This window comes from Tetrahymena thermophila, assembly GCF_000189635.1.
Source record: "Tetrahymena thermophila SB210 genomic scaffold scf_8254757, whole genome shotgun sequence".
In the NCBI taxonomy this organism is placed as follows: Eukaryota; Ciliophora; class Oligohymenophorea; order Hymenostomatida; family Tetrahymenidae; genus Tetrahymena; species Tetrahymena thermophila.
In genome coordinates, this window is record NW_002476516.1 from 123,441 (window position 1) to 147,596 (window position 24,156).

The 24,156-nt window shown below is 22.3% G+C and overlaps 9 protein-coding genes across 9 annotated transcripts; 4 read left to right on the top strand and 5 right to left on the bottom strand. All coding sequences in view use genetic code 6, as the record gives it.

The window, feature by feature from the left end:
- Positions 1-824: 824 nt before the first annotated feature.
- Positions 825-3,222, bottom strand: TTHERM_01005270 (hypothetical protein; the record flags this gene model as incomplete). The annotated part of the gene is made up of 5 exons (XM_001010347.2): positions 825-1,009; positions 1,357-2,701; positions 2,787-2,903; positions 2,958-3,009; positions 3,095-3,222. The coding sequence occupies 5 exons, from the start codon at positions 3,220-3,222 to the stop codon at positions 825-827; spliced, it is 1,827 nt and encodes a 608-aa protein (XP_001010347.2).
- A 541-nt stretch (positions 3,223-3,763) lies between these two features.
- Positions 3,764-5,293, bottom strand: TTHERM_01005280 (hypothetical protein; the record flags this gene model as incomplete). The annotated part of the gene is made up of 1 exon (XM_001010348.2): positions 3,764-5,293. Exon 1 carries the CDS (start codon positions 5,231-5,233, stop codon positions 3,764-3,766), a length of 1,470 nt encoding a protein of 489 aa, XP_001010348.1. The 5' UTR covers positions 5,234-5,293.
- A 1,573-nt stretch (positions 5,294-6,866) lies between these two features.
- TTHERM_01005290 (outer dense fiber protein) lies at positions 6,867-8,912 on the top strand (the record flags this gene model as incomplete). The annotated part of the gene is made up of 11 exons (XM_001010349.2): positions 6,867-6,903; positions 6,974-7,103; positions 7,240-7,315; positions 7,383-7,519; positions 7,605-7,718; positions 7,780-7,942; positions 7,992-8,203; positions 8,251-8,345; positions 8,400-8,446; positions 8,506-8,612; positions 8,669-8,912. 11 exons carry the CDS (start codon positions 6,867-6,869, stop codon positions 8,910-8,912), a joined length of 1,362 nt encoding a protein of 453 aa, XP_001010349.2.
- A 1,073-nt stretch (positions 8,913-9,985) lies between these two features.
- Positions 9,986-11,658, top strand: TTHERM_01005300 (PHD-finger protein; the record flags this gene model as incomplete). Its single annotated transcript, XM_001010350.3, has 3 exons — positions 9,986-10,488; positions 11,044-11,238; positions 11,307-11,658. 3 exons carry the CDS (start codon positions 9,986-9,988, stop codon positions 11,656-11,658), a joined length of 1,050 nt encoding a protein of 349 aa, XP_001010350.1.
- Positions 11,659-12,964: 1,306 nt separating this feature from the next.
- Positions 12,965-14,878, bottom strand: TTHERM_01005310 (biotin-(acetyl-CoA carboxylase) ligase; the record flags this gene model as incomplete). The annotated part of the gene is made up of 1 exon (XM_001010351.1): positions 12,965-14,878. One exon carries the CDS (start codon positions 14,876-14,878, stop codon positions 12,965-12,967), a length of 1,914 nt encoding a protein of 637 aa, XP_001010351.1.
- A 1,384-nt stretch (positions 14,879-16,262) lies between these two features.
- TTHERM_01005320 (60S acidic ribosomal protein) lies at positions 16,263-17,842 on the top strand (the record flags this gene model as incomplete). Its single annotated transcript, XM_001010352.2, has 2 exons — positions 16,263-16,791; positions 17,775-17,842. The coding sequence occupies 2 exons, from the start codon at positions 16,263-16,265 to the stop codon at positions 17,840-17,842; spliced, it is 597 nt and encodes a 198-aa protein (XP_001010352.2).
- A 514-nt stretch (positions 17,843-18,356) lies between these two features.
- Positions 18,357-19,584, bottom strand: TTHERM_01005330 (ribonuclease P protein subunit p29, putative; the record flags this gene model as incomplete). The annotated part of the gene is made up of 7 exons (XM_001010353.3): positions 18,357-18,425; positions 18,483-18,568; positions 18,626-18,727; positions 18,778-18,842; positions 18,896-19,028; positions 19,101-19,233; positions 19,303-19,584. 7 exons carry the CDS (start codon positions 19,582-19,584, stop codon positions 18,357-18,359), a joined length of 870 nt encoding a protein of 289 aa, XP_001010353.2.
- Positions 19,585-20,198: 614 nt separating this feature from the next.
- TTHERM_01005340 (transmembrane protein, putative) lies at positions 20,199-21,732 on the top strand (the record flags this gene model as incomplete). The annotated part of the gene is made up of 4 exons (XM_001010354.2): positions 20,199-20,240; positions 20,324-20,454; positions 20,669-20,784; positions 21,089-21,732. The coding sequence occupies 4 exons, from the start codon at positions 20,199-20,201 to the stop codon at positions 21,730-21,732; spliced, it is 933 nt and encodes a 310-aa protein (XP_001010354.2).
- A 26-nt stretch (positions 21,733-21,758) lies between these two features.
- TTHERM_01005350 (hypothetical protein) lies at positions 21,759-23,754 on the bottom strand (the record flags this gene model as incomplete). The annotated part of the gene is made up of 5 exons (XM_001010355.2): positions 21,759-21,827; positions 21,943-22,029; positions 22,082-22,342; positions 22,476-23,299; positions 23,355-23,754. The coding sequence occupies 5 exons, from the start codon at positions 23,752-23,754 to the stop codon at positions 21,759-21,761; spliced, it is 1,641 nt and encodes a 546-aa protein (XP_001010355.2).
- Positions 23,755-24,156: the final 402 nt, after the last annotated feature.

Sequence of the window (24,156 nt, forward strand, 5' to 3'; positions counted from 1 at the left end):
GTTTGTTAGTGCTTTATATTTAGTAATTCCTTTTACTATTTAGCATTCTGAAAGATATTTGATATTTTTTAAGAGGAAAACTTTTAACATACAATAAATTTAAAAACAGTATATGCCAAATAAAGTCACATTTAATTCTACTAAAGGTTTTTAGGAGCTTTTAAGTATATTTGAAGTTGAAAATAAATAGGAAGAGTGGAGAAACTCCTCTCTGAATAACAAAAATAGAAGAAAATATGCAATTTACAAAGAGGAAAATAAATAAATAAAATGTGATTTGTTTGTATGTTTGTTATTTTAATGATCAATTGCATCATCCTCCGATTTGATTGTGGATGATTATGATGAGAGCAAAAGGTTGTGCAAGTTTTAATTAAATTTAATATAAGGTTGCAAAATTTTTTTAAATTTACAGAAATTTTCACTAGTGTGATCCTAATTACGCAAGATTTATAGATAGCGTAAGCGATTTCGTAAGGTTTCGTAGGAAATTAAATTTAATTAAAGGAGAAGATAAATTCGTTAATAGAATCAAACAGTAAAAATTAATTACTAATTTAATAAGTAAAGCAAGTACGTAGATCTAAATTTTATTGTTTCAAGTACTTGACGTATCTATATGTCGTCTACTTACTGTTTATTGCATATAGAATCACAAGAAGTTTCTCTTTTAAAGATATTTATTTATATACATTTTTTTTACAAAAGAAAGCTATTACCAAAAGGGATGCATATAAATTCTAATCTTTTGAGAAATAATTTAAATAATCGGGCTCTAAATATAATAATTTTAGTGTTAGCTGCGAAGTTATAGGAATGAGCCATCATTTTACGCCATTTTTCTTTTTTTATGTTGTTTAGAAATTAGATAGGACTCTTATTGACTCTCGAACTTAGTTAAATTATTTTTATGGACTTGCATGCTAATTTAGCTTCGAAAAATCAGCTTAGCATTGCAACTTAAAATGGGAAGGCATCATTAAAGAATCTGCTTCTTTCTCCTAATCCACTAATAAAAAATGGATATTACAAAAAAATTTATTTTTATTAAAATAAGTAAGATTCATCAATAACTTCTTTGGCAATTTTCTATTTGAAAATCTCAAAAAGAAGAAAATTGTTATTTATGCTTTAAATTTAAAATGTGGATAATACGAGCCATTAAAAAGAAAATTAAAGCAACCTACTAAAAAAAATAAATTAAAATTTAATTAAATATTTTGTTAGCTCTATATATCTTATGATCAATAAAAAGTAAATGGTTTTTGAGAATTATAGGGAAAATTTGAACTAAGCAATATTTAAATTAATTAATCTAAAATATGTCTAATAGATAATAAAAACAACAAATATTACTCTTGTCCAAGTAGTCTATGAGTTATTTTTATTTCTTTTCTCTATCCATAATTTTAACATAATTAAAAGGTAATCTAGTAGTAGTATTATTTAAAGAGGTAGCGCTATTGACAACATTCGTAAATGTCATTTTCTTTTTGGATTTCCTTACGTTAGCAAATTTAGTTTCTTGCAATCTATTATATATGACATTTGTCAGTGTAGTTTTCTTTTCAATTGTTCCAAAAAAATCTAAAACGTTATTCGGATGAATATTCATATGAATGTTCTCCCTTAGAAATTCATCTGACATGACATTTAATTCACGGAGCATTGGTGGTATTAGCTTGCAAAATACATACAGATCTTCTTCAATCTCGATATTGTTCTCTTTAATACGTTTTTATGTATCTTATATTTATTTTATATCTCTTATGAGTCTATCTTTTTCTGTAGTTATTAATTTCTTCTAATCCATTTAACGGATCAAATCATCTTTTTATTCTTGATAATTAAATATCTCTGTCTCAATTTCTTGTATCTGTTTCCTTAATGAACTTATTTCTCCATTTAAATATTCGCTTTGCTTGTAATGCTCCTCGATTTAGTCTTCATTTTTCTTATAATCAAGTTTAAACTAATCTATCGACTCTGTATTTGTCATTAATAAGAGCTTTTTGATTTATTCGCTTTTATTATCACATTCTGCTTTATCATTATTTACCTTTGCAATTAACTCTTTCTTCAACTTTAAAAAATTCTCATACTTCATCTCTTGGATTCTACTTAAATTTTGGGTTTGATTGGGTTCTAGCTTTGACTCAAAATTATTCTCTTCCTCTTCCTCATCTTCTTCATCTAAAGCTTCTTTAATTTTTGAGTTATCGACTTAAATTTAGCTAGTCAATTCTTCTATATTATAAATTTCATTAGGCTTACTTAGCATTTAGCTTTCATATGCGATTTTAAATAGCTATTACTCCTTTTCCATCAGCTTAGTAATCATGGCATTGACTTCTTCCTATTTCTTTAACTCATACCCATTTAGAGTGTTGTCTAATACAAATTATTTTATCAATTCCTCTTTTTACTTCATATCTCTTTCTAAATTTTTAAATACATTATCGAAAAATGCTCTTTCATTCCTTGAGATCTTAACTTCTTCCTTTAATTTCTATATCTCAGCAATCATTTTGTTATTTTTAGCCTTAAGTTTATCTAACTTCTGCTAATACAATTTTCTCTATTACGATATTTGTTCTTATTCACTTATTTATTGACCAATTTAGTGTTATCCTTAGCCAACCTTTAAGTTCTTTTGCTAAATATTCAGCTGTACCTTTTCAATCTCCTTCCTTAACAACTCCTAATTCATAAATTTAAAGTTATAATTCTACTTTAGAGAATAGCCTTAAAAGTAGCAAATGTATTATAAATTTTGTAATTTTTACCTATCTCTCTAATTCTATTAATATTTTTTTTGTCCATTACTATCCCTGTTCCTATATTTTTTATATCTTTTACTTCTACGTTACATCTTCGATTTCGTTTTTCTTAACAACAAAATTCTGTATATAAAAAATAAAATGAATGTTTTAGTTTCGAATTTTTAAATTGCTTACGATTTTCTCTTTAATTCTATTATTATCCAGCTTGTATTTTTTTATTTAGTCCCTTTTTTATAAATGTAAGTTGGTTTAGTAAAATAGCCTTCATCTCTCATAAATTATTCCTACTATAATTTGAAAATATACTTTACCAGTTACTTAGCATTTTTGAACCTTAGGCGACAGATATTAAAGTGATGTCTTTAATCAGCTAATCAGTGCCCTACAAATTTTATTTACAATAAACTCCTCCATGTTTTTTTTCATCTTTTTAATCCATTAAAAAAAAGATTTACGTCTATTTCTTACAATAGCTACCACTTTCACTTTAATTCTAATAGATTAAATAATTTTTTATCAATGTAATTGAATATATTTGAATAATAATACTAGCTGAAAGTTAAAATTTGTAATCAAAAAATTTACAACTAAAAAACCATTAATAATAATTTTTTAAAATGAAAAAAAATATTTTACTACAAAAAGCATAAAATATTCTTAATATCTACAACGAAGCTAAGTAAGTAAATATATGATTAAATTAAATTACACTATTGACTTATATAAAAAAAGCAGATTTACTTTACAATTTTATAATATAAATTCAAGTATTAAGTTATATTCTATTGTAATAATTATTTATTTATTTAATAATGATTTGAGTGATTTTAAATTCCATTTATTTTTTATAATTATAATCTATAATATATTCTATAAAAACAATATAATTCATATCTATGTTTGTTAATATTTATTGAATATAATCAATCTATTTATAGTTGTTCAAAAACTTAATTAATAATATAATAAGTTAATGTCATTCACATCTTTTTTTTATTGTTTCCTAATGCCATTGTTTATCCTTTTTATGTTGGTTAATTCTTTTTTAGAGAAACAGTAGATCTTGCATATTTTGCTGCAGCTTGAGGATCTATATATGATGGTGATTTTTAATGTCTTCCAAATGGTTTATGAGGATCAATTAGCGATTTACCAGCTCCACCTGATAAAATCAATCTGTTGCTTTCTGTAGAGTTCTAATAGCGATTTTCAAAACTACCATTGTTTTCTTAGTTTTCACTTGTATATTGCAAAGTAGTGTTAAAAGCAGTTTAAGGTGTATTTAAGAATTATTGTTTTTAATTATATGTATTGCTGTAATGGCCCTACTATTAATGCATCTAGGCATTCTATAAGTTCTAAAATTGCTTATTTTAGATTTAATGTTGCTAAGAATTTTTAGCTTATTCTTCTCTTTACTATGATTGTTGATAATAATCTAAATCTAAGTTTTCATGATTTTATTCTGAATATAACAATTCGTTATATTCATTAAAGTTTCTATTATAGTAATTATTTTTTTATTATAAGGGTTTTCGGGAGTTATTTGAGTATACGCCATTGTTTTAGTTTTCTAAATTTGATTAGCTAGGAGTGTTGCTCATTTAGTGATTGCTGAAATTATTCTAAAAATCTCTACCACTAAATTGCTCAGAGCTATTGTAAGCACTTTAAGGATTCTATACTTATTACTAGTTTAACTGTTTTTTCATAAAATTAGCGTTATTTTTAGTAGAATTTAAATTGTTATTATTCTTGTCATAATTGCTTAACTAAATCTAGCTATAAGCTCTTGTCATTTTTTCTTTAGGCTATTGCTGGTTGTTTCTTTCATATTGATTTTACATTTAGTTTTGATAGTAATTATTATCAGAGACGTACTCTTATTAAGATTATTGGTGAGATTAATCTACGCCATTTAATTGATCTTGCAAAATTCTTATTTATTCTTTTAAATTTTAAATCTCCATATCTTTATTTTAGTCAATACTCTTTAAAATTTCACTTGCTTTAGTAGATTTCTCTAAATTGTTAATTTTAACCTACAAATCTGATATTTACTGCTTCTACTGTTAGTTAATCGCTTCTAAATTAATGTTATCAGTCTTCAAATTTTAAACTGAGTTTTCATATTGTTTTAATTTAAAGATAATTCCATTAGATTGCTACAAATTATGATCTGATTCCATGTAATCTATGATTTCTTCATCATTTAAAAACTGTAAAAACTTGTCTTTTAGATTTGAATACTTTTTTCTTAACTCGCTATTTTAAAGCATTAATTCAGCAGCTATCTTGTTAGAATTTTTCAATTCCTCAGCTAAAATCTTAGTCTTTTCTATCAAGTCGGCTATTATAGCATTTAATTTATTATCTGTAAGCAATCTTGCATCGCTTTTTCTAGACATATTGTCTTTATTATTAGGACTTGTCTGATATTGATCTTCCATTTAAAAAAAATTATTAAAAGAAGTTATTGATTATTTTAATTTTCTTAAAAATTGTTATTAATTAATTTAAAATTTTCAATTAAACTAAATAAAAACTTAAAATTTTCGTTTAATACTAATAAATATAAGCTTTTAACAAACAGATTGATATTAACTATTTCCTTTTTTTTTGTTTGATATTTCTTATTTAGTAGATTTAATTTTTTTCAATACAAATCCTTTTTTGAAATCATAAGATCAACGTAACAAAATAAAATAAATGTAAAAAAATTTTATTTTATTTTTATAAACAAAAAGCGTTATATTATAACAAAGTGATAGAAATTATATTTATTAAATATTTTAAAAATCAAATTAGTTGATATTTGTTTCAGATAGCTTAAAAATTAGTATTTAATTTTCAAATTTTCATAATAAAGTTAATAAAATTGTTAAATTCTATTTCTTTTTGTTAAAGTTAAGAGTGATTCTTAACTGTTGCTAGAAAAATAAAATTTTAATTTATTGATATTTAATTGCTTTTATATTTTTTATATTTTTTTTAAATACAATATAATCAAATTAATTTAGAAAAAGAAAAAAAGTTAAAATAAATTCATTATTTTAAAAATGTTAAGTTAAAAATTTTTATTAATTTTAAATTAGATCAATCAATAATAAAACTATTTCTAATACTAATTTCAAGCAAAATGTCTATTAGTTTATTGAATAAATAAGAAGCATTAGAGATATTAAGTGTAAATTATGCTTTTTTCACTTATATTGTATTTAAATTTTTTATGTAAAAAATAAATATGAATACTTAATTATATTCTAAATATTAAAAAGTAATTATTGATTAAAAGCTAAAGTATAATATATATTTTAATTTCTAGTAATATTTTTACTAAGCATTTAATTGTATTTATAAAAAAGACAAATAATTCTTGCAGAAAAATTGAATTAAAATATTAAATTAAATATTTTTATAAGCTTTTTTTATTTTAATTTTTAAAATACAATTTATATTTTCTTGATGAATTTATAAGGAAAAACAAGTGAATTTTATTTAAAGATTTGATTAAAATTATAATTTTAAATTCAGAATTAATTACAATCTTATCAATCACAAAAGATTAATCTAATTAAATTAGTTAACACAGATTATAAATGATAAGAAAAATAGAGAGATTTTTATTTTGGTGTTTTAATGAAGGTTGATGCCTGATTATTAATAATTAGAAAGAAGAGATAATTAAGAAGAAGAATTCTAACATATATTAGAATGTAATGTTAAAAATCTTTTTTATAAAAATTATTGGTAGTTATAAGAAACACTCAAAAAGCGGGATAAATTTTACATTAAATATTAGTGGTATATATTATTTTATAAACTAATCTAATTTTATGCGTTAAAAACCTCCAATGAAATCACTATTTAGCAAATTAATTTGTAAAATAAAAAAAATATTAATATTTTTTAATAGTTCTTCATTATAATTTCAATTAAAAATCAAGAAAATAGAAATATCATCTTAAGACTAATAGAATTATATAATATTTTAGAATACTTCTATATCTTTTTACATAAGCAGCATCTAACGAGTTTTTAAATAAATACAACGTTCTCTTTCATTATATAACACTAATTTAAATGGTTTCTGCATGGTCTATTCCAAAAGCTAGAAGATGTACTTACTTACTTCATTCATTCATTTTAGCATTTTTTATGAATATAAAATATACAAATTAAAATATTAGAATCTCTTTCAACCTCAAATAAATTAAACCCTGGTCCAGGCACATATAGTCCTGAAAACACAAATAGATCGCACAATGCCTCATTAACATAATCTCCACTCTCTCTTTATAAAAATAATCCTGCTTTTTCGTAAGCAAGAATAGCTTTAAATTAGTTTAAATAGATAATATTTGCAAACATTTAAGTTTATTTCTGATTAGATCATAAATCAATAGCATAATTATAAATTAATGATACAACTAACTAAAATTTTATAATGATTTAGAATAGGAAAAGAAAAAAGGCAATCCTTTATTTAAGGGATTGGACCTGGCTCAGGGAAGTACCAGATTGAGAATAAAGTAAATAAATATATTAAATAAATATAAAAATATAGACTTTAAACTCACTTAATATAAATTTATGTAGTTTTAGTTTAAAACTTCTCCAAAGTATTCTTTTGGTTTAAAGACTTCAACCAACTTTAACAACAGCTCAATAACACCTTCTCCAAATACATATAATTCTAATGATCAATATGTTTCAAGAAAGTCACCAAGATATAGGTAAATATTCTTAAATACTAATATTTACAATTTAAATACTTGATAAATCAAATAACTAATGTAATGTTAAATACTTATAAAATAGCATAGGGGTAAGTAGAGAATAAAGTCCTACTGATTTATTTAGAAAACTTAAAATAATGACTCCAGGTCCTGGATAATATGATTAATAATCTACTTTAAATTCAACTATGGGAAAGTATAACAAAAACATAAATAAATATATTTGCAAAATTAACAAAATATTTTTATTCAAAAAGAACTTTTGGAAGAGAAAAAAGAGTAAATACTCTTCCTGATACACCAGGTCCTGGAACATATGATAACAACAAATTTATAGCTTATTTAGAAAATCCTCCCCAATACAGCTTTGGTAGTGAAAAAAGAACTAAAACTTTTGAGAGCTCAACACCAGCGCCTGGAGTAAATTATAATTAAATAAAAAAAATTTTTCTTACTTTAAAATAAATAGACTTACGAAATTGATAAATCAGCGATGATAAAAGTAGGCGGGTTTATCAGTAAAAATGGTAGGTGCTAAACAGATTATAGTTAAACTCCTGGACCTGGCAAATATAATTAAGATATGAGCAGTATTAAAAGAAAATCAGAGAACCCTGTTTTTGGTAAATCACTTAGATCATCACCAACCAGAAACGATTCTCCAGGACCAAATGAATATAAGTAAGTATTTTTCATTAAAACAGATAAAAAATAATTGAAATTTATAGGATACCTCCAATAGATATTTACAAAAAGAGAACATCAAATAACACAATATTTGGTAAGAGTGAGAGACCAAGATTATCATCAATAGGAAATCCAGGTAAAATAGAATTAAAAAGAATCATCGAATTTTAAATTTAATAATTTTTGAAAGGACCTGGATAATACAAGGAAAAGACTATGTGGAATACTGGAATAGAAGTAAAAAATAAATAAATAGGTATTTTACCATATTAAATTATTATTAACTCATAAAATAGTTCACAATGAGCGGAAGAAAGAATGATTTGAATCTAAATAATACACCAGGCCCTGCATTTTATGATCCAAGCATAAAACCAATAAAAATACAAACTTAAAATATATTGTAAATATAAGGGCTATTATTTATTGTTATTAAAAATTAAATATTATAATAAACAGATTTGGAAAGAGTAAGAGAGATTCACCTGAATGCAGGTTTTACAACAATTCCTAAGCCCCTGGACCTGGAAATTATTAATTATTGAACAATTCTATTATTAAATAAGAACCTAAATTTTCTTTTACAAAAGCTAGAAGAGGATCTATAAAATCTTAAAGCATAACACCAGGACCTGCTGATTACAAGATCCCTCCAACTTTTGCAGATGTTCCTAAATATTTACTAAATAATGTTAATAACTGAGGAGCTGCGAAATGAATTAATAATAATGATAATTATTAATGATCTTTATTAAAAGGTTTTAAAAAAATACAAAATTACATTTAAAAAACTTTATATTATCAAATCAATCTTAAGTTTTAAATATATTAGAAAATAAATTTCTTAGCTTAAAAGCAAAGACGAAATAATAAAAAATGTGTCATTTGAATATTACTTGGGCAAAACAATTTATGAAATATTTAAATAAGTTAGAGTTTTTAATAATTTATAAATATAAATCATTACTTATAAACTACTTTACGTGTATACATACATATTTATAGCTTCTTTATATCGAAATTAAATTATGCTTTTTTTTAAATTTTAATAATTTTTTTACTGATTAAATTATTCTAATTTCTATTAGAAAAGAAAGAAACATTTTACTCATTAATATTGATAAAGAACAACTAAAGATATTAACATAAATTTTTTTTTATTTAAAGAGGGTATTATTTAAATATATTTGATAAATTAGTTTTTAAGGTTATAGATTAAAATTCTAAATGTATTTACTTAAGGAAATATAAGCATTTAGTTGGCCAAATTATCATATGTATAAATCCTAATAAGAGAGTAAATTAAAAATTTGATATACCAAATGTGAAAGAAGAATTTATATGAAATGTTAATCAAAGTAAAATTCTTACTTTTTAATTTAATTAGTTTTTCATGAACTATTTATATCCATTAATCTATAGAAACAAATTTTTGAAATTAAAGGATTATACAAAAAATGAATAATTACAAAAAAATCAAAGAAAAGATGCCCCCATAACTTATTTAGATTAATATAGTGAACTAAAGGAATGATAGCTATTTATTTAATTATTTCTAAATATTTTTTTTTTTTCTGCTTTATCATATTATTTAGTTTAAATGAAAAATCTTTTTAGAAAAATACAAGTTTTTTTTAGTAAATTTGATAAAATAAAAAAAACTAAAAACTCAAAAAGAGATTAAGAAACAAGAATTAGCGGCAAGGTGAGCAAACTTAAATTAAATTAATAAATTAGTATTGAAGGGATTGAAAAGTAACAAAGAAATATACTAAAATGAAGCGAAAATAGAATGAAGCAGGTGAATCTAGTGATGATCAAAGTTAGGAAATCATCTACAAAAAATAGGAATTGAATGATAAACAAGAAGAGAAAAAAGTTGTAAGCAGTTATAACAACAATTCAAAGCTTAGCAATCAAGATTAGAAAGAGGAAAACAGTAATTTTAGTAATGGATCCACTGATAATCTTTCAAAGCCTCCAAAAGATAAAGAAAAGAATTCATTGGCATCAAAATATACACCCTAATAAATAGAATAGCTGAAACTGTAGTATTTAAATGAAAAGAATCTAAAAAAGCTTGTAGAGCTTTGTTAGCCTCTAACTGATATTTATAAAGAGTATTAGAAATTAAAATATAAAAACAAAATCTATTCAATTAATGATTTAGTGCTTATCCAAAACGCAGATGATCTCTAAAATGATTTTATAGGATAGCTAATTAAGATTATACGTATTGAAAACCAAGGAAAATATATTACTCTCATACAAATTAAATGGTAAATTAATTAATTAATTTATTTTGCATTTAAATAAACCAACCTGCTTTTTTCATATTTTTTCACTAAAAATTTGATAAGTCTTAAAAAGATATTTCAAATAATATAAGAATTTTGCAAAATAAAATAGCTTGAATTATTTTTAACTAATATACTACGTTGAATAATCAAGCATTATATTTTTATATTTCGAACAAATTAAAGCAAGGCAAGATAAGGCATAGAATAATTATAAAATTTTTAGAAGAATATTTATAATATCCAAAGAATAAAGGACTGATAAATATTTTGCAAATTTTTGATGTGTTATTTGTTGAAATAAAAAAAATTACTCAAATAATTAAAATTAATTACATCCTGATAATATTTACTTGGCATTTTCAAGTTGGGATTTTAAATATTTGAGTAGAATTTTTATTTTTGAATTTTGTTTATGTGAAGTTTTATTAAGATTTTATTTAAAATTAAAATAAAATTTAAAATAACGGAAATAATATCGGAATATAATCAATCGCTTTTTCAATTTAATCAACTAAATTTTATGTTATTAAATAGGTACTATAAAAAAGACGATTTACCATAAAAGAAATTTGGTGATGATGTAATTGAATGCATTAGCGATAATGAAATATTTGAAACAGACCATTTAGATATCACTTTTGTCGATTGCATAAACGGTCCTTGCAAGCTATATAATTATTAGGAATATGACCAGTTAAAATCTATATCATAAAATACATTCTTCACTAGGTAATTAATTAATTAGTTCCCATCAAAAGAATAAATCATTAACAAATCTAATTTATATTTAAAATTAGAGCCAAGTTTGATACTATTAAGAAGAAATTAATTCCTCCCTTTGAAAAGTGGGAAACTGGTTGTGTTTGCAAAAGACCTCTTAATCCAGATTATTTGTATATCTAATGCGAAAAATGCGAAAAGTGGTTCCATATTACTTGCATAAATATATCAGAAAAAGATGTTGATAAAATTGATTACAATTGCCCATATTGCCTTTAAAATGCCTAAAATTCCGCCAAACCTTCATAAGTTAATAAAGAAACCTCTAATACTTCACCAAATCAGTAAGTTAATGATAAACAAAAAAATGGTGAGGAAAAAGATAATGGTTAAACTATAAAGAAAGCATAAGAAGTTACCAAAAAATGAAAATGAAGAATTTATTAAGTTATATATATATATTGTAAATTAGTTAGTCAGTTAATTTAGGTTAAGTTAGGTTAGTTGAAGTAATTTAAAGTTAAAATAATTAGTAAGTAAATTTTAATAAATATATTAGTAATCTTATCAAACTGGATAGCTAAAACGCTTATAATAAATCTGTTTAATTATAAATTAGCAAACATATTATTGTTTAAAAGTGTATTCATAGGATTAATTTTATCTAAGTATGCAAAGAATTAATATATTTAATTAATAAGCTTTATATAAATTTATTTATTTTATCAATCTGTTATTTACAAAAATTTCCCTAAATGGTTTAAACTATAAGATATTTATCAAATAAATTATAATAAATTATTTAAGAATTTGAAATGTCTTTATTTTTAAATCATAAAATTACTCCAATTAATCAATTTTCAGAAAATTAACCAATAAAATGAGTAAAATTTTTTGATATATCAAATAATACTGCTGATTTGATATATTTTTTGTAATAATATTTAAAAATAAACTGTTTTTTAGGAACATAAATTTAAGTGATTTAAAATAATTTGAATAAATTAAATATTTAAAATTAATAAAATTTGCAAAATACTAACAAAAAAACCTTTTAAAATACTAAAAGAAAGGAGAAAAAATAAATTGTATTTTATTAATTTAATAATATTTATTTTATCATATTAAAAATGAAATTTTCATTAAAAGATTTTTAATTTAATTTTTAAATTAAATATTTAAAATCATAAAATTTTGCTCAAAAAAAATTAATTTTTCGTTGAAAAATGAAAGTAATAAATTATTTGTTAGAAATATTTTTTGATCCAAATCCTTTATTTAAATTAAACATATTTTAAGAATTTTTTATTTAAATAATTTTAAACATGAATAAATATTTTAAAGTTGTTAAATTTATTTAAAAAAGAATTAAAATTTTATTTAAAATATCAAAAATAAAGAAGAAAATGAGTTATAGTTGTAAAATTATTTAATGATCAAATTATTTTTAAGCTTAAAATTAAATAATTTTGAATTTATAAACATATTAAATTAAATTTTTAAATTGACAAAATTTTTGCTAAAAAAATTATAATTTAATTTAAATATGAGAAAAAAGAAACTATTTTGAAATATATTATTTTAATTTTTATTTAATTGATATGCTTTTTTAAATATTTTTTAAACTAATTTTGTATTTTGAGTGATATTTTAAATTGAAAGATTCATTTAGATTATCTGAGATTAAAAATTTTTTTTTTAATTTTTCTATAATTTTTAATGTACAATTTTTTAATCATGTGAGAGTTTTTCTCATCCTTCCATGAATTACTGTTGTTTGTTTATCTCCATCCTATAGAATAGCATTTCCGTACTTATTTAATCCTACAAATATACCTTCTTACAATTTTATAGTAAGAGTTTCGTCATAAATAATTACTCTTTGATTTATATACATTAGCTTTTATATTATTTTAACAATTTATTTTTCGTAACTTCTTGCATTCCTAACTTCTTGTAAATTAGCCATTAAGTTATAGGATAAATTTTATATGAAATCTAATACATTTATATCTCCATCTAATTATAATTCTTTTTTTAAGCTAGTAGCAGTATCTAAAAATGGATTTTAATTTAAGTTAACACCTATTCCAATAGATAAATAATCACCATCGCTTGTACATAAAACACCAGAAACTTTCTTTTCATTTATATAAATGTCATTAATCCACTTAAGTTAAGGACATATAATTTTATTTTAGCTACTTCCTTAATTTTTTACAATAAATTACTCAATGGTTTCTAAGACAGAAAGAGCTGTAAGTTGTGAAATACAGTAGCTCAATTCGCTTTCAAATTTAATCAAAAAAGTTACATAGCAGTTACCTTTAGGAGATAGCCAAGAATTTTAATTTTATCCTTTTCCATTCGACTATTAATCAGCTACAAATCCAAAACTATATTTATCAGAAACATAATGTTTACACCAGAATTTAGCAACATCCATTGTTGAATCAATTTGATTAAATTAATATATTTTAACCTATCCTTATGGTACTTACACTGAATGGTAATTTATTTGAATTTCTTCTGAAATATTATATTTTTTTTATTATTATATTACAAATGCTTTCAAAAGATGTTAGAGCATTTAATTGTGATGAAATTCTATCCATTAAACTCCTTATCTCCAGTGATTAGAAAATTTTATTATTTTATCAATGACATTCATATCTGATGCTTAAATTTCTATTGTTTATTTCTAATCATTAGTTTCCATTTTTGTATCAAAAGGAGGATAGAAAAAAGTAGTGTTTGAAATCCTCCCAATAGCTCTATCTTTAGGTTTTCTTACGCAGTGAGCTTAAGCTTTTAGAATATCATTACTTAATATTTGCAAAGAGATTCCTCCTTATATAATTACTTCATCATCTTCAATAGAGACAACATGATCAGATCCATAGGCGTCTCTAATAACCAAGCCAGCTCCACAATCGGGCTATGGTATTTCTTTATAACAGTATTAGCTAGACTATTCTTTAACAATATACATTTCTTTTAACAAAAGTGTAGCCATGCTAACATCGAAATGCCAAGGAACTTGTATCTGATTTTATTCATCAATTGCAGCGGTTTCATACTAATCTTAAGATGGCAACAAGATAATATTTCTATACTTCTATACCTCTGAGCTTTTTACATAATGTTCCAAGCATTAATTTTGATCGTGAATTTTTTGTTATTGAATATCGTTTCTTAAATAATAATCAACTATCTTAAAAAACTCAAGAAAAATTGAACGAGAAAAATCAATGAATTTTTTTTCCATATCATTGAAATTTTGAATTTCAGGGTTTTAAGCTCTTATAAGAAGGTCAGGAGAATCATTTTTCTAATAGCCTAATGATTACGCCTTTTCAATTACTTGTGGTATATTGAAGTAATTATTCATATGGCTTATCATACCATTATAAGAGTTAGTGCCAACAGAGAAATATTTTTTGTTTTCAGTGTGCTAAGAATTAAGTTACATTGCGATATGGCAAACTTCTTTTCTAAGCTAAGAACACCCAGGTATTTTAGAAAGAATAATCATCCTTTGCTTTTAAAATATATCAATTAAATTTTTCACTTCATTCATATCGCCATCTGCAGCCCTTTTAAATGCCAAATAGCAAATTTTTTTAACTTTAAAGGCTTCTTTGTTCATAATTAACTTTTTTTCAACTTTTTAATTTTGACTTTTTTGTATTTTTTGCTAATTTAATTAACTAAAAATAAAAATTTATATAATATTGAAAATTTATTTTTATGTTTACTTATTTAATTATAGAAAAATATGTATTAAATTATTTATACGTGGTTATTTATTTACAAATAGAAATATCTAAAACCTAAGGCTAAATATATTAATATTATTTTTATATGTAAATTATTAAATATTCATTTAACTTGATTATATATTTTTTATTATCATTTAATTTAAATACATTCTTTTGATATAATTTAGCAAAAGTAAATATTCAAATTAATTTTCAAATTGAAATTATAAGTTATTAATTCTTTATAAAAGATAATTCCTTGAACAAATAAATTCATTTAATTAAAAGAAGTGAAAATAGCTATTTAAATTAAAGATTCTTTTTATTTAATTAATTGATAAGCAAAAATTTATAAAGTATTCAAGACTGTTCAAAGGATATTTAAATAATTAGTAATTTCTCCTTATCTAATATTATTTTTAAAAATATATTTTAGTTTTTAAATTAATTTTATCAGAATATAAGTTAAAAAATTTAAAGAAGATTTTTAAAATTAAAATAGAATTTTTTCATAATTTGAAAAATTAATTTTAATACCAAATAATAAAATTAATAATAATTTTAAAAAATCTTTTTAATTATATAAAATAATTAATTAAAAGTTTTTTAACACACTTTTAGTATTTATTTGGTTTAGTGTTTTAATTTTTTGTTATTTAATATCATAAAATTTACTGAAAATTGAGTATAGCTCTATCTAATTGTATACTTTTAAATCAAAAATTATTTAAATAAAGATTAAATTGATTTTTTTAAAAGTAAATTGCTCCAAAAAAAAATAAATTTAAAATGAAAAAATTAAAAAATTTTTACTAAAATAAATTCTCTCTAAAGTAATTACCAAAGTTTAAAAGAAAGAATTATTATAAAGAAATAATAGAGATAATAAATTTATAAGCATATATAACCAATAAGATTTAACAGAATAACAACTTAATAGTTTAATAGAAGCATTTAAAAAATATTTACAAAAATAAATTCTACATTAAAATAAATTCTTTCATGTGTAAATCACCAAAATTTAAAAGTAAGAAATATTATTTAAAAAAATAATAGAGATAATTAATTTTTTGCCATATTTCATCAATAACTATTAATAGAAAAATTAACTTAACAGATTTTATAAATAAGTTTAAAATTTGTCGAAATTTATAGTAGATTTAGTTTATGAGTTGAATTTATGCTAAAATATAATAGTATTTCAATAAAGAAACATATTATGTATTAAATGATAGACTTAAGGATATTAAAGTTAATAATACACATTAAAAAATGAATGTGAATGAAGGAGATAAATTCATTTACAAAATGAAGTCAAATAAAAAAAACAAAGCTAAAAAAGAAACGAGAGGAAGGAAGTAAAAAAAGAAAGGAAAAATCAAAAAAGAAAAAGATCAATCAATTGATAAGAGAGGGCATTTTAGTATCTAAATATTGCTTCAAAGCAAAAAAATTAATCGAATATCAAGAGATAAAAATATATTAATATAAAGTAAAGAAAAAATTAATTAAAAACAAAAATCAGAAATAATGAGCTTATTATCTCACCAAGCTTGCACTTACGCTGTCCTTCTTCTTTCCGATGATGGTCAAGCCATCACCGTTGACAACATCAACAAGGTCCTCACTAAGGCTAAGGTCTAAAACGTCGAAAAGTACTTACCCAAGCTTTACGTCTCCAACATTACTCCCGCTGTCATCGCCTCTACTATTGCTAACGGTGGTTCTTCTTCCAGTGGTTCTGCTCCCGCTGCCGCCGCTGTTGCCAAAGAAGCTCCCAAGGAAGAAAAGAAGGCTGAAGGTAAATTTTTTATCTTTATAATTTTTTAAATAAAATGAAAAAATTCGAGTGATTTCAAAGTAAATTCATAGAAATTAAGTTCAATGCTCTCAATTAAAATATAAATGAAAACATAGTATTTAGTTTTCAAAATGAATTTAAATTCATGAGAGAAATCAAAAAAAAGGTAAAACCTAAGCTAGTTTCTTCTAAACTAATAAATGAATAAAACGATATTAGAGTAAAAGAAGATAAGTAGGCAATAAGAAATATATAGGAATATGTCCATAAATAGTAACATAAATAAATAAAATTATATGTAAACATAATAAAGATAAACCAGCAGAGATGGTCAGCGTAAAAAGTAAAGCAAGCAATCCAAGTTTATATACCATTTAAATAAATGTAAATATCGCACATAAAAAAATTGATTGATTCAAGTGTGATTTCTATAGTAAACCAAAAAATATTGCTTCATACTTTAGAAAGATAAATTTAAGACTCCTTTAAAATTAATAACCAAATTGATAGAAACAAAATTGTGTGTGTATAAACAAATATTTCTTTCAAAGTAACTCTTCTAGGATATTTTTGTGGATAAACAAACTATTATCAATCATAAAGGGAATTATTTATAGCAATTGTTTGTGAGTATTGCAATGTAGTATGCACAAATTTTAATAAATTTTAGTAAATTAGAAGAAGTTAGATTAGGCTCTCAATGTATTTTAAACAAAATTAAACATGGAGTAGAAATTTACAGTAATTAGCAAAGAGAAGATGTTTGATTTCAATTTTATAAATAAAATTTCAAAGTAAAGATCTAATAATTTTATTGGCATTCCACCAAAGTTCTACTCAAAATATTGATCTATTTACATACAGATAGAATGATTTGCATTATATTTTAAATCTTAAACTGACATTTAATTTGAAATCATTTTGAAAATTCATCATTTAATTTAATAATAATTTAATCTAAATATTAATTTTTAAATAAACAGTCAAGGAAGAAAAGAAGGCTGAAAAGGAACCCGAAGAAGATCTCGATATGGGTGATCTCTTTGGTTGAGTTTATTGGTAATACATCAATCAATCACTTTTACTTCTGTATAGAATAATAGAATTATAATAAAATATCTTTAATAAACTAAAGTGTAATTCGTATTGTGTGTCTTACATCTTTTTTATTTAAATTGATTTAACACAATTTAGTTCTCAAATCCAAACACATTGTGCATGTATATCATAATAAAATTATACATAAATGTTTCGAAATACAAAATACTTCATAATACCTATAATATAAGCGATTTTCAAATAAAGAAACAAACAAATATATTAATTAAATATTAAATAAGAATTATTTTTGGATTAATGGATATTTTTATCCACCCTCAAAAAATAAATAACTTTATCAATAAATTAATAAATCAATTAGCAATAAGTGAACATTTTAAATTTAAATCTCTGTTTTTTTGAAATAAATGATATAAATAACTAACAATAAATAATTGAAATACATTTTTATTAAATTGAATTTGCTATTATAATTATTTTAATTAAAATGTTAATGGTTTCTATATTCAACTGTTATCTAAAACAAATTATGATGCAGCTCTCATTTTAAATTTTTACTTTATCCTATCAGAAGGCTATTATTTATTTATAATTTATTTCAATTATTAAAACATTTAAACAAACGAATTTACTCTAATCATCAGATGGCAACCATAAACTTTGAATATTCTTTAAGGATACACTTCAAATAAAAACACAGAATTTTATTTAATAACAGCTTTTAAAAATGAAAAATTATTAAAGCCAATATTAAATAAATAATAATTAATTTTACTTATTATTTTATCCTCCTAAGTAATCACTCTAAAGCTCTTTAGCTTTTCTTACAAGACTATCCCTTGCATACCTTCATAAGATTAGCACTTGCTAGTTAATACTTTAAAGGATATTTAATGAAAAATGAAAAATGACTATTTAATTATTTACTTTGTATAATAGAGCCATGTAAGTCTGCTTTTAAAAATTTAGCATATCCGTTTTCATCTTTTAAGCTAAAATAAATTAAACATTTTACTAAAATATTAAAGTAGAAAATAATATTTACTCATTAGAAATTAATTGTCTTATGTATGTTTTCCACATGTTATTCATAGGTAAAAAAGTAGCATATTTTAAGTTTGTCTTTGGAATACCAAAATATCCTACTTATTTCAAAGCCTTTTTACATATATCAGAATCTATACAATATTAATTAATAGGTTAAATTAAGCATGAAAATGCTTCTTTTCAAAAAAGATTTAAAAACTTACTAAATTCCTCTTTTTTATATTTATTTTTCATGTTTAATTGCTGCTAAAATTTTTCTATTAAAAATGCCTTGTTATCTATTTTATTTTTAAACTTAAATCCATCTGACACTATCTCTTCTATAATTTCAGATCCCTTTAATGAAATAAAAATTAGATCTTAAACTACCCATCAACATACTGTAAAATATAATTTTTTATGTACATTTTATAAGGTAGCATATTCTTTCGCATCTAGTTTTCCATATATATTATTCTTGTCCAGCTTGAAAAGAGTTGGTTATTCGACTACTATTGTTTCAGTTTTCTTTACATCTATTTATTAATTTTATGAAGGCTACTTTGCAGATTGTTATTGCTAATTAGCTGTCTTTTTTTGTACATTTTATTAAGGCTTTTCAGGTAATATTTATGCTTTTTACTATTTTTATTATGGCTACTTTGGTTTGCTCCCTAACTGAGCAAATAGGTCATCAATATCTCCCATATATTTGATGTTTGATAATATAAAAATATATGAATAAATATATTTTAGATTTAGTCACTTTTTGCAAGTATCTTATAAATTGCTTTTATGGATAATAGTAATATAATTACTAATGAATGTTAATATAGAGATTTTAATGAATGTAGTAGGTATATATGTATGCTCTACTTCAAAAGTAGCAATATAAGCAAATTAATTAAAGCAACATAAATAAATAAATAATTAATTAATTAATTAAGATGAAATTAATCAAACATTATTAGAATTACTATAATATGGCTTTCAAGATTAATTTTAAAAAAATTATATTTTAATTATTATTGAAAAAATTAATGAATGTATGTATGTTTGTATGTATGAATTGTTTCTTTTATTTGATAATATATCTATCTATCTAACTATTGATCTTTCAATCTATTTATTAATAAGAAATACTCTAATTGCAAGCTATTCAAATATTTTATAGAGAGAAAGCTTTTTATATTAATTTATTTCAATAAAAGAGACAGCAATCTTATAACAATTCAAAATGTCTGATTAATCTAAACTTTAAGAGAAATTTGACAAGCGCACGTAACTTGAAGAGGAATTGAAAAGCCTCGAAAAAAATATTTATGATTTAGAAACACAATACTTAGAAGAAACGTTTAATTCTGGTATTTTTGTGAAAAATTAGCCTCTAATTTGGCATTATTTGCTTTGTATTTTGTAACATTTTTCCAAAAATGATTGAAAATAGGTAACATCATTAGGGGGTGGGAAAACTATTTCACAAGCACAAAGTAGAAAAGTATTGGCGCAACCCTAAAAAAAGCCAAAATAAATCCAAACGATAGAATATTTTCACTATCATCAACCACTTCACCAGCAGTAATAAATTAGACTGTCTAATCTATTTATAAATTGCTTTACTAATTCTCCATCAACTCTTACATTTTAACATTTGATTTTCTTTGAAAATCAAATTTACACGCTTGCTAATCAAATGCAAGTAGAAAACAAACAACAAAGATTTCTTCTAAATAATTAACAAAATATCTAACTAAAGGAAGGCTATTTCTTATATTTTTCTCTTAAACAAAAGCATTTAAAAATTGAAGAAAATATAGATAAAAATACAGATGGCAGTCATGGAACATACAGTGGATTTAAAAGACAAAAAAAGAAAAGCAAGATTGGTAAAAATGCTTACGACAACGAGTAAAAACTTTTAATTGCAAAAAATTAGTTAATTAAAGGCATTTATTAATTTAGTGTTTTTTTGGAAAGCATTTTTCTGATATTTCTAAATTTAAATTTTACTTTTATGACTGAAGAGCGCTTTAATTAATTTTTCTTAATTCAAATAACTAAACAATATTCAACTACCTCTATTTATAATCAAATAATATTTTAGCTCTTAATTCAATCAAATTGTTTTTTTTTAAATTAATTAACATTAAAATAATTTTTATAAATTTAATTAAATTAAATATTTTACTTTATCTTTTATTTTTTAAATTAGCTCTCCTAAACATGACCTTGTGGATAGCAGTTAAATTTCTGATGACTTTTACGATTAAGTGGAAGACTCAGTTAATAATGACATGTCTTCAAAAAGAACAAAGAAAATTAAAAAGAAAAAAACAAAATCTTGAAAATTTATTTTATTCAAATTTTTTATGTGTTTAGAGTCTATATCACTATATACAACATAGAGTAATCTTAACTATACTTTACTATACAATTTATTCAAGCCTTTATCAAGTTTGTTCATTTGATTTTTATTTAAATTCCATCAAATTAATTTATGAAGAAAGCTTTTTATAATTTAAAATTCTTTTCTTATTAAAATTGTCATCTTACTAATTATTTATTTTTCTGATTGGTATTTTTATTATTTATTTACAATAATTTTATGCATTTATTTATTTATTTGGTGGAAGATTAAGTGGATGGAATTAGTTAATAATTTACTTATTTACTAATTTTTTTATTTTATTGGATTTATTATAGCAATTAATAATGTATTTCTTCAAATATATATAAAATATTACACCTGATAGCACCCCAAAAAGGACAAGCTTGAGCAATATTATTAAAAAATTTTTTAGTATATCCCTTAAAGTTTATACTAGTTTTATGTTAGTGTACAAGTATTACACCTGATAACAAAACTTATAAATAAAACCTCATCAATGATTAACTAATTCATGTGATCTTAATTATGAAGATATGTCTTTTATTCCTTAGTTAGTAACGTACTTATTTTTATAAAATATATTTAATAAATGAAGAGAAAATATTAATTTGTTTTCATTATTTATATTTTGTAATTGAATTTAGATATGCTGTAAGAATATTTTAAAAATTATTTACCAAAATATCTTCTTTTAGCTTCTTCTTTTTTTCAGCCATAATTGTCTTATATTTAGTTCTTCTTATTTCTTTCTCACGTTAACATCTCTAATTATTGTATTTATAAATATAATGAATAAAATACTTTATTATAATTTACAATAGAAAATTAGTGGAATTTGAGATTCTCAACTACATCGTCCCTTTAGAATTGTTTTTGTATATTATTCTTTTGGCATTAAACTATATTGGAGTTATATCTGGATTTATCTGCAGACTGCATTTTAGATCTTAAAGTTATCAACATTTCATCTCTTTTAATTAGATCCTGCTTACCCATGTCTTCCCTCCTTTTCTATGCACTAGACTGCATTTCTTCTCTTTTCTTTGAGAGTATGGAAAAGTCTCTCAATCTTGGAGACTTAAAATTAATAAAATATAACATTAAATTTACATTTAAATTCTAAATAAAAAAATAATTTTCATTTTTTTAAAAAACAATTTTTTATTTAATATTAAAAAATTCTAAAAATCAAAAATAATTAAAATTTTACAGCTACTTTGGCTGCAATAAATCTTTCCATACAAACAGATTTATTCATTAAATCTATTTCCCAATTTTATTATTGATTTTTTTGGATAACTTCCTTCCAATATTCATTTTTGGTAGAATGAGAGCGAATCCTATCCAAAATTTAGTTATTTTTTTTAATATTTTTAGTGTTGATGTCATTTACAATAGAATTAAATGACATATTTGATTGTTATAACCATAATTCTTGCAGCTTTCTTTAATTAAATTCTCTTTTACGTTATTCACCACTTCTTTGTAGATACAAATGGTAATTCCTTTTTGATATTTCTTATTCTTTTGCTTTGTCTTTTTCTATTTTTTCACTAATATCCTAAAAGAAAGTATTTTACAACCTAGACCTTTCCTCGATTTGCTGCTCTTGCAAATTTTTAATGTGTTCTTGCACTTATTTTTAATTTTCAGCTTTTTTATGCAGTTTCTCCTATTCTTCTTTCTTTTTTTTCTCATTAATTTTTATCTGCTCTTCAAATTTTTTTTCTTTTTCAACTCTTTCATTTTCAATTTATTCAAGTCTTTCTTTTTCCATTTACTCTTTCTCTTGCTTGATATGCTATAGCTTTTCATATTTCATAAGTCTTCTCACCAATTTAAGTTTTTATTCATAATCCATGTGATCAATTATTTCCTTCACTCTCTTTTCTTTATGTCTTTCAGTGCTCTTTGGACTGGATGATTCTTTCAAATTTTTTAATTTATTATTAGTTGGGCTAACTTAATGACTCATAAAATACTAATCATCTCTGTCTCTTTGCATGATAAATTTCTTTATTTACTTTATTCTATCTAAATATTTTATGTAAATTTTATTATTAATGTGTAAACCAATAATTATATTCACATTATCTTCTTTTTTCATAATGGTTAAGCAGCAATTGAGCTACATCTTAGCTTTAATTTGGCTACATAAACTATTCTATAGTTTTCGGAATTAAGTCTTCTTATTTTATTTATATCTCTTTGCATATTTGAATTGCTTCAGGAGTTAGCTTGCCATCTAAATCAAAAATTTAAACTCCTTTTTATTTGTTTTATAACTCTAAGCGGTACCTATCTAAAGGCGATAATGAAGACATTTTGTATTTGCAAATAATCAACTTGTAACCTTTAATTAATATTTTAACTAATAAATTTAAGTAAAATTTATTATTAGAAAGTAGAGGCCAATCTTAGCCAATAATTATTATAAGAAATAATATTTATTTGCAAACTTACAAATCAAGATATTTATTTACTGCCATACAAACCATATTTTTAAATACAAAATTTATTTAAAGAGAAAAAAATTATTTTCAACAATTTAAGCCAATCAAATTTTACTTAGTATACAAAGACTAAAAATTACAAATTTCAATTGCTTTCATATAAAAAAGTAAAATATTATTATCAAATAACTATTATTAGTTTAATTATTACCAATTTAAGCAAAAGCTATTCTAATAATAAAATTAAAAAGAAAAAATTACTAATAATTAATAAGAAATAGAAAATACCTCATTTGTGAATAAAAAAACACTTATAATATCTTAAATATTCAATTATAATTTCTATAAATTAAATACTAACTGGTAAAATGAGACTTTAACACCCTTATGGAAAAAATTTACTAATTTTTTACTTATTATGAGTGTTATATATTATTA